The sequence below is a fragment of the Lepidochelys kempii genome, chromosome 2 (assembly GCF_965140285.1).
Source record: "Lepidochelys kempii isolate rLepKem1 chromosome 2, rLepKem1.hap1, whole genome shotgun sequence".
Taxonomy (NCBI): domain Eukaryota; kingdom Metazoa; phylum Chordata; order Testudines; family Cheloniidae; genus Lepidochelys; species Lepidochelys kempii.
This window is the reverse complement of record NC_136381.1, coordinates 251202252-251212474: the sequence shown is the minus strand read 5'-3', so window position 1 is coordinate 251212474 and position 10223 is coordinate 251202252. Positions and strand designations below refer to the sequence as shown.

The 10223-nt window shown below is 49.2% G+C and overlaps 1 protein-coding gene across 1 annotated transcript; it reads right to left on the bottom strand.

Annotated features, from left to right (window-relative positions):
• Positions 1 to 4005: 4005 nt before the first annotated feature.
• Positions 4006 to 8716, bottom strand: MNX1 (motor neuron and pancreas homeobox 1). Its single transcript, XM_073329586.1, has 3 exons — positions 8116 to 8716; positions 4902 to 5062; positions 4006 to 4326 (listed from the first exon to the last, which is right to left on the bottom strand). Exons 1-3 carry the CDS (start codon positions 8714 to 8716, stop codon positions 4006 to 4008), a joined length of 1083 nt encoding a protein of 360 aa, XP_073185687.1.
• Positions 8717 to 10223: the final 1507 nt, after the last annotated feature.

Sequence of the window (10223 nt, the reverse complement as noted above, 5' to 3'; positions counted from 1 at the left end):
TCAGACGACCTGTTTTGTCTTTTCCATTCCTGGGGAAAGGTGGGGGGGAAGAAAGAACAAAGACCTGGTGAGCCAGTCCTCCTTACCTTACTGAAATCACGGGGCTTGATTCTGAGCTGTGTAAACCGGGAGTAACTACATTAAAATCAGTGGAGTTACACCAGTGTAAACGAGACCACAATCGGGGTCCTATGGGGAGAAAAGCAAGCAGGATCCATAAAACTACTTTTACTCTACTCTGATCCTGGGTAAACAAAACTTCCCTAGACATATTCTCTTCTTCGTTACCCTAATGTAAAAATTCGGAGTTACTCTACTGAATTCGGCAGAGTTACTCCAGATGTAAAGCAGGGTGACGGAGAGCAGGATTCGGCCTAATGGGAAATGTAGAATCTAGTCTAGGGTAGTTAGTTACCTTTCTGTAATCCACTGGTCGCTACCCCGCGTGCTCAGGTGCTAATATTCTTTTTGCGTCTCTAAACTGCCCGTGGAGGATGGTATCAGACTAAAAACAGGGAAGAGACGCACAGTAATTCATTAGTGGGAATGAATTGTTAGATGTGGCCCCGAGTTAGTTAGGATGAGCCAGTGATTATATTTAAATTTGCTATAATTGATTTGGGGAAGAGCTGCGGTGACAAGAACGAATTGATCATTAAATTTATGAGAGAGATAAATTCCGCCGCTATTAAGGAGTGTGAATGAGGACAGTTATGCTGACTCCACCAGAAATCTGCCGGGAGGCTCCCAAACGCAGCACTATTCTAACAGGCGGGCTCTAAGTGGGAAGCTTAAATAGCAAATAACGTTCTACCTTTTTCATTATTCAATAGTTAAAGACAATTTAGTGGGAATGAGTTTCATAATGAAATCTCTTGAAAGGGCTGTTTCGGCCGGTCATTTTATTCCTTTCCACTTTGCTTGCCGGGGCTAACAACAACTTTCCCCATTGTTAGTCCTTGAATTAAGACAATGCCTGTAAATTAGCACCGCTTTCTAATTTCCTGCGCCGGGGCTTTCAGACGGTTGGGTTTTAATTTTTCCCACTTGAACACTAATAACCCAATTGCTTCCTTTTAACTGGGGGCAGTTCACAATGGAATTGGTACTTCAATCCGGCTCGCTGCAGGGCCGCATCTCTGTCTTTTCGCTATCGTTCCCACGCCTTGGTGTTGTACTGTACGTGGCAATATACCGGGAAGGAGAGTCATTCGGCGCTGATTTATATGTGCTGGGTATGGGATGGAGCAAATAAGATATGGGCCCGGATTTGGGTTAGATGTGTGCATTTAAAATAGTGAAGGGAGGGAAGGGTAAGATAAAGCAAAATGGCTTCATAGCAAAATCATAGTCAGCTGTTGATCGAAGGAAGGTTGATCTCCATCTCACACGATAGTCAATATTTATCATTTTAAAGTCTATGTGAACATCCTTATTTCCTCAATATAAACCGTGCTTATAATGCAGGGGTGTATAATAAAGTTAACTATCCAGTATAAATAGTGGTTCCATTGAAGGAATGAAGATTTCGCCTCTTTCGTCCATTCACATAAATGATGCATGTCGCAGAGAGAATAAGTTTTAAAAGCGACCATGAAAACAGCAGGTTTCGTTCAGCACGTTTGTCAGCCCTGCCTGTGTGCCCGTTTTTAAAATATGCAATAGCTGCGTTGAGCAGTAGGTGCATAAATCCCCCAGTTTAGTCTAGCAAGGATCCTGCGCTGCAGATTTGCTCCGGAGGGTGCATGTCTCCTGCTAAGCACGCTTGGGTGAAAAGCTACCCCGGATATGCAGAAGATTGCTCGGTCCTCTCTGTCCCCAGCCCTTAGGATTCCTTCCTCCATGTGTAGGGCACATGCTCACAGCTTCTGCAGCTTGCTGATTGATGAGCCACATTGCAGAGGTTTATTAATCCACAGCCACTGCAGCTCTCCTGTGAAATGTTTCCGCAGTTTGACTCTCTTCTAATGTTTGCTCGGCTGTACATTTGCACAGATCCGAGAGAGCCATTACCAGCTGGCCGTAGGGCCGGGCCAAGTCGGCTGAATTGCATGGCAGGGAGGAATCAAAGTCAAAAGGGAAGAGTATTTAGCATCAAGCAATCAGAAACAGAGTTGGATTCACAATGCAGCTAGGGAGAGATCAGAAAGCCACTCTATTTAAAACACAGCAGCAGTCCCCTTGCATGAATCCCTCTCCTCTTATTGTCTGCTTAATAAAAAAACAAACTGGAACGGTTTCTGTAAATCCAGTATCCAGTCCAGACCTTAATGGAATTATCGCAGATTTACACCGAGATCTGAATCTGGCCCAACAGGCAAAAACGAGGAAGAAAATAGATATGTTTTCAATAAAAGTTGTCCTCATAAGTGTATTTTTAGGTGTAAGTATGAGGAAACCACTCGATGTTCTGAGAACTGTTGATTTAGTAGAATGTTAGAGTATTTAGATCGAATTAAATTTAGTTCGGAAAACAATCTGGCAAAAGCCTCTTTCATGGGAAATTGTACAACGTCTAGTGGATTTATTTAACTATACATCTGGGGTCCTTCCTCCAGCCCCTATCAGGTAGTGTATGGATTCAGAGACATCCTTTCGTTCCAGTTTTTTCCATGAAATATGCATATTAACGTGTACAATAAAGTGACAGATTATATGATTCCGGGCGCGTTATAAACTCCAGACCCTGGGAGCCAGTCCTATTCCTTTACAAAAAAAAAATTGTACATAAGGCTCAAGTACAAAATGTTTATTTTACATACCATCATGGCCGATGGAGAAGCTGAATAATAATTTAGCATGCATAAGTAGAGGTGCCCCTTTTTATAAATACAATATACAAAAATAAAGACAGTCCAGTCTTGAGATTTCCAGCAGTTTTAACGTTCATGGCAAACAGGTTTCCAGATATATAATAAGCACAAAACATTTTCAATACTCAGCAAAAGAATAGGGTTTCCATGGGTAAGGTTCAAGTTTTTAAAATGTCTCTTAACACTGTGGTGAACTGTAAATCTTCTCTACCATGTGTAGGAAGAAGAATCCTTTTGTCAATGTACCTCAAAAAAAAAAATCCAAACCTTACCAAAAGCTGCTCACCTCTAATATTACCTGCTTGGTTTCTCTGTTTGTTTGTTACATGACAGCTGAAATGCTGACACCAAAGAGCAATGATGGATCTGGGCTCCTGCGCAGCTGAAGACCGAATACTTCCCATGTAGGAATAAAAGGTACTGGTATAAGATTAGCTGTTCCTCCTCCAGTGCAGGAAGATGGCTGCATTTGGGACTCATTTCACTGACACCAAAGGCTGCAGAGATGGAGGAAAAGCAGATGTGTAGGGTCGGGGCAGAGGAGTACGTGTTGTTGATGGTGGCATGGGGCAGTGGGCAGATGTGTGTCACTAGGAGGGGAGTAGGGGATGGTGGAGAAAAGAGGGGAGGAGGAGTCGAGAGGAAAGGTGAGCAGTCTGGGGAAGGGTAGGATGGGGTGGGTAGAGGTGTGTGAGGTGTTTGGGGCGGGGGTGGGCAGAGAAGTGTGTGTTTGTCTGGAGGTGGCTGGGGCAGGGGTGGGCAGAGGGGGCTGTCAGGAGGTGTCTGAGGTAGAGGGGTCTGTCTGGAGGTGGCTGGGGTGGGGGTGAGCAGAGGGGTCTGTCTGGAAGGTGGCTGGGGTAGGGACGGGCAGAGGGGTCTGTCTGGAGGTGTTGGGGTAGGGGTGGACAGAAGGGTTTGTCTGGAGGTGGCTGGGATAGGGGTGGGCAGAGGGCTCTGTCTGGAGGTGGCTGGGGTAATGGTGAGCAGGGGGCTTTGTCTGGAGGTGGTTGGGGTGGGCAGAGGGGTCTGTCTGGAGGTGGCTGGGGTAATGGTGAGCAGAGGAGTCTGGTGGCTGGGGTGGGCAGAGTGTTCTGTCTGGGGTTGCTGGGGTGGGGGTGGGCAGGCTGGTGTAGGGCTAAAAGGTCTGGGACCGGATAGCAGCAGCAGGGAGAAGGGGAGCCCGCCTGCTGGCTCACTGGGGCTGGCCGGGGGGCGGCTGCAGCGGGGAGGCGTGCCTGCTGCGGGGCTGTGTCTCCTCCTCGTCACCCTCGGAGCAGTCGGAGGAGTTGTAAGGGCAGCAGTGTCCGGCTTCCTCCTCCTCTGGGTCGCTGTCCCTGAGCTCCCGCAGGCGGCGGCCGCTGCTCTTCTCCGGGGCCGGCAGCAGCAGCTCCTCGTCCGCCTTGTCCTCCCCGCCCAGCCCGCTCTTCTGCTTCTCGGCCTCCTGCGCCGCCTGCTCCTTGGCCTTTTTACTCCGCTTCCACTTCATGCGCCGGTTCTGGAACCAGATTTTCACCTGCGGAGCAAGAGAGGGGCTGAGGGGGGATCGCAGGCCCAGGGACACACACACACACACACACACACACACACACAACAGTCTCACGCTGCACCCCCCCCCCCCCCACTCCGCACACACACACACACGTCTCTGCCCCCGGACCTGCTGCCCAACACCTCTGCCGTACCGAGGCCACCCCTCCTGCCTGCAGCCCCCGCTGCCCCCAGCCAGCCTCCACCCCCCACTGGCCTGGTTAGAAGGGATCCCACCGCTCCGGGGTAACACGGGGCTGCGAACCCCCGGTGCAGCTGGCCCTGGCTGGAAACACGCCGAGCGGCCCGCAGCCTCCTCGCGCCGAGGGTCGCCAGGCAGAGCCCAGGGGCCGTGGGGGCAGGCTTTGCGGCCATGGGGGGAGCCCGGGAGGGGGCAGGCTTTGCGGCCGCCGGGAGGGAGCTGGGAAGCCCACCCTGGTGGCCCGGGCCGGGCTGGGACTGCGCGGAGCGAGCCTGCTTTCCTGAGCCCGCAGAGCCCCGGGCCGCTGGTTCTAAGCGCCGGGCCCCTTCCCCGGAGCGGCCGCTGCAGCCGCCACCCACCTGGGTCTCCGTGAGCATGAGGGACGTGGCCACCTCGAAGCGTTTGGGCCTGGAGAGGTATTTGTTCAGTTTGAACTGATGCTCCAGCTCCAGCAGCTGCTGGCTGGTGAAGGCGGTGCGGGGCCGCCGGCACTTCCCCAGCAGGTTGGACTGCGCCTGGGCTGGAGACAAAACGGCGCATCAGCACAACGCGGGCAGCCGGAGGGGAGCAGCCTGAGCCCCGCCACCCCCCCCCCCAAGGCAGCCGGCTCTCACGGGCCGGAGCTGAGACAGCCGGGGCCCAGCTCCCGTCAGCATTAAAGAGGATCCTTCTAGTGTCCCTGGCTGCGTCCACCTGCCCCCATGGGGGGCAAGTTAGATCCAATGGGAAAGGACTGGGAAAGGAAGAGAACTGCTGGTCCCCTGCGAGGGAGAGAAGAGGGGAGGCAGCCTGGGGGCGAGGGGTTAGAAAAAATACATCAGTGCGAAATTCCTATTTAAAAAGATGGAGACAAGGGAAGAGGAACAAGTGATTAAAAGCTCCCCGCCGCATGCATTCTTCCGCTAGCTAACCCCAGTGGTGACCTTTCTACATGCCACAATGAAAAACTACCCAAACGGTGACCACTTCCAATTAGTACCGCATCTCCGCACTCCTGGCTTCAGACCGGTATCTATCACACACACAGCCCCGAGCCGGCCGTGCTCGGGGACAAGTCTCCGTCGGGCCCGCCCTCACAACGAAGGCAAATGTACTGGCACCTCGGAGTAACATCCTGGGGAATTTTTCTGCAGTGGAGTAGAGTGATCTGATAATAGTGCAGTCCTTGGGCCGCTGTTTGGAAAGAGCTGCTGGATCGGCCCCTCGGACCGCTCACCTGGTTTAAGGAAACCCTCCCGTCCTCACATTGTTACTATTGCACCATTAAAGGCACTTTAAAGTAAACATTCTCGTTCCCTAAATTAGACACCTCAAGACTCGCCTGATGGCAATAGGAGATGGACGTCTCTATTTACATAATTTCACATAGATTCACCACAGGGAAATTTATGGCCAAAGAGGGACTTCTTGATTTCCCAAGAGCCTGACAAGTGCTAGACAATAAAAGGAACCCGGGACCACGGTGAAATGATATCAGTCTCTCAGGGGACCAGCAATTTGCTTCATTTCACTTTAACGCCCCCTGCTTTAGTTAAACAAGTCTCCCGAATTCCCAGCTTGACCATACATTAGAACTTTAATTAAAACAGACTCCAAAGTGACTTTGGGAAAATGTGCAGTGGGAAGCTTGGCCAAAGCAATGCCCCCTCCCCCGCCCCCCGGCAGATTAGAGAAAAAGGTTTCTCTCCAATCAGTTCCATTTGTTTGTATTTATTTTATTTCATTATCTCAGCTGGCAAGTCTATTATGTTTGCAGACAATGGGAGACAAATGTGACATGAAACATGACGTGAAATACTGTTCCTATTCGCGCGAGGTAACTATATATAGGAAATATCCATTTTTAACAATGTTTTCGAACTATAAAATTCGATGTTATAATCTCCGCACGTTTTCTGGATTCAAAGATCAGGACTGCGTCAAAAATTACTCGGTTGAGAGTTACAAGTAAAGAGAACTGATGGGGAGATTGTTCTCCTAAAATATTGCCGTCATATTTAATGGACACATAAAAGAGAACATCAATTTGGAAGCATGCGAGCTGAAATCCTTCTTAAACAACCAATTCAGTCTCCGTAGCTGCAGATGATATATATGCTCCTTCTAAGAGGCAACACAATCATTTTGAATGTGATTATAACATACGATTTGTGATTTCTTGGACATTCTCTCATCTTTGTTGTTGTTGTTGTTTGCTTTAGAAACTAAAAAGCCTGTAAAAGAGAGGGGAGGAGGAGCCTGCCTTTACTACCTCATTTGGAGCAAACCTGCTAAAATGACCTGAATAAAAAAAGACAGTGGCCGGCATACAAACAGTAACACAGATGAGATTTTCTCACTACTGTGTGATTTTCCAGGCCTCTATTATCTTTTCTCTTGGCTATTTATTCACTAGTGCGTTTTGTTTGAAAGGGCAAGAATTCGGACAGCTTTTCTAATTATTTTTCTTCTTGAATGTCCTAGTCTAAACAAACCTATTTAAGAGAAAACAATGGACTTTTTTGTCTGTATGTGTGTGGAGTGTATGAAAAAAAACCCAAACTCCTAATTCTTTTCTGGCATGATTTAAGTAAAACTACACCTAACGTATTGTTAAGCCAGTAATTCCCACAGAGCGCTAACACCTAAGAAAATGATCTTTGCCTAATACAAAGATGCAAGAAATGTCCCCATCTCCATTGAGGCCTAGCGGCCCAACTGCTGTTAGGACAGGTCAGTGTTTCTGCTATTTAAAGCGGTTTTTTAAAATGCTCAAATATAGGTGATTGCAATTATTTAGCTGCCTTATTTCAATGACACCAAATAAACATTTAATTATAGCAAAGAATGTTCACTGGAACCATCCAAGGGAGGAGTGTGCTCTGATTACCATCAACTCTTTCCTGAGGAAGTGATCTGTGAAATTTGCCTGGATGACAGGATCTGACTAAGCATCATTCTCCGTGAAATTGACAGAGCCCTGTAAAGTTGTACCTCATACTCTTTATACCGTAATATTAACAAATATCAGCAGGATCGCTCTGCCATCCAGAAGAAAAATAAGCAAACAAAAAAATTACCGTCAGTTTTTATAGATTTTCATATACACCGGTATTTGGTTCTCATTCATTATTTAGCACGACTCCCCCCACGGAACAGTGTGAATTAGAACTTAGAATGCAATGAATGATTTGTCACCTTTACATTTCACTTCCCAAGAAAGATCAGTCTATTACTTACTGCTAAACTGCTGGCCACAATGAGCTGCAACACATTCCAGCTTCCCATTGTTAATCGCGATTTCCGCCCCCGTGCTAATATTACCAGATAAAACGTATATATTATTACACACGCCGCCGGCTGAAGTCTTGACCGAATCCTGTCAGGCGCTAGCTGAATGGCGTGGGACATTAACAACGAGGAAAGACTGGGAGAATCAGCGTACCCTTGCCGTAGGCCCCTGGACCGCTACAGCCTGGCTCGGGCAATGCCGAGGGGCAGGTGGGGAAGCGGCGAGGATACGCGCAAAGGAAAATGACAGATCGTAACAAACCCAGCGCCCCCAAGACCGGGGCTTGGCCAGGAGATACTCACAGTTAAAGTCCGGCATTTTCGGGAGGATCATGCCCGCTGTGGATGCTCGTAACCACTGATCCAGCTGAAAAGTCCCGGCACTGAGTTTGATGGGGTCTGCGGCAGGGTGAGAAGGGTGAGCCCCTTGCACCTGGGAGTAGGAGTAAGACAAAGCGGGGTGCTGCCCGGCCAGAGCGGCTGCCGAATAGCTGTACATGGGGTGCCCGTAGAGGGCGGCCTGGGTGGGGATGCCCGCTCCCCCCTGGTGCAGTCCCAAGGCCATGCCCCCGGCGGAGTGGTGGTGGTGGTGATGGCTGCTGGCGCTGCTGGTGCTGGTCAGGAAGCCGGGCTTGGGCACCAGCCCGCAATGCGCGGCGAGGATCCGCGGCGGCGAAGGGCTCTCGGTCCGCAGGCAGTCCGAGGAGCCGCCGCTGTGGCGCTCGGAGGAGGACGGGGGGCTGCAGCTGCTGCTGTTACTGCTGCTGCTGCTGCTGTGGCCAGATGTGTTGGCGAGGGAGGTGACCAAGGCCAGCGGCGAGGTCTGCGCGGAGGCGGCGGCGGCGGCTTTGGGAGGGTCGACTGCTAGGAGAGCATCGATCCGGAAATTTTTGGATTTTTCCATCTGATTGTTTCTAAAAACACACACCTCCCTTCGCCTATAAAATAAGCCTAACAAACAGCCCCCGCCCGACCCCGCAGCGCCCCGTGGAGCGTCTGCGCCCCCCTCCCACTCCCACTCCCAGCGCCGGGGCTCTGCCGAGACCGGAGGACCAGCCCCCCAGGCCAAGCACAGCAAAATGTCTCTCGGCAGATAGTAAGCACCTCAGCTCCAAACTCTACTCACTTGAAGGCTCAGATCCGGCTCCCATTGGCCCCGAGGCTGGAGGAAATACTATTGGTGGCCGGCACTAGGGTTCGGCAGCCGCGATTGGCCCTGCAGCACACCTGTCAACGCGTCGGGAATGGGGCCTGCCCACTTCATTTCTTTGCCCTCTGGAGCAGGTTGAAGGGAAAGGGCTGGGTGGGTGTGGGTGTGTGATGACCAACACAGAGGAAGGAAAGTGACTTGAGAAGCTTCTGTATTTACCTCCCCCGACCCACAAAAAAACAAAACCAAAAATAAATGCCTCGGTTGTGCCAGGTTTTGAAAGACTGAAGATAAAATTCAGCCAGGAAGAATGTGCAGTAATCGCAAGGCAAACATATTCTGCTTGAACATCATCAGCAACGATGCGTTAGTCGTCCCACATTCATACCCTGGTACGAAGAGTCTTGGGCCACAGCAAATATGTCTGTGCGTGTGTGTGTTTGTGTGTGCGAGCGAGCATCTGGACAGCGGCACAATGTACAGTTGGAAGGATTCTTTCCACTTGTGTCTGTCTAGCCCGTTCTGCAGTGAACGTGATGTTACCTTAATCGGTGTAAGATTAAAGTGTAAAATGTGTAAGATTTAAGTGAGATGTTCGCACGGTTCGTTTGGGTGGTTTAAGGAATCTATCCCCCACCAAGCGGCCTGTAGTCTTTTTGTTGTGATGAAAGGCCCGGGCACGGAAAAATAAGATGAAATATGTTCTCAGACACTTACATACGGTGTATCCATAGTCTACAGAACACATCTGGAATGACAGGTTGGATAATATCCATCTCTAGCTGAGTATGGATTGATCTGATAGGTCTTTCCAGATGTGATCCACATCTATACTCAGTTTCTAACCTAATGTATCAATTTGGTGCCCACAAAACAGGACCTGGATGAAATTTATTTCAACTCTTTAAATAACAACAAACATAATAAACCTGCGTTTGCTCCTGACCCCAGGCTTTTCACGCAGATGTCTGACCTGTATCATCAGCCCACCGGTGAACAGTGCATTTTTATTTTCAGTTATGCCACAAAAATTCAGCTCCGCCAAGAGCCTTACTCTATTCCCGGTATGCTTACAACACTGTGTATGTGTATAATTACATATAATTATACATATACATATATGTATAATGTATATTATAATATATACATTAATACATATGTATTACTTATATGTATTAATACATAATTAAATACATATAATTACAACACGACTAGCCAGTGATAATATAACAGGCAAGGCTTTTTCTAAGCCTTGTTAAAT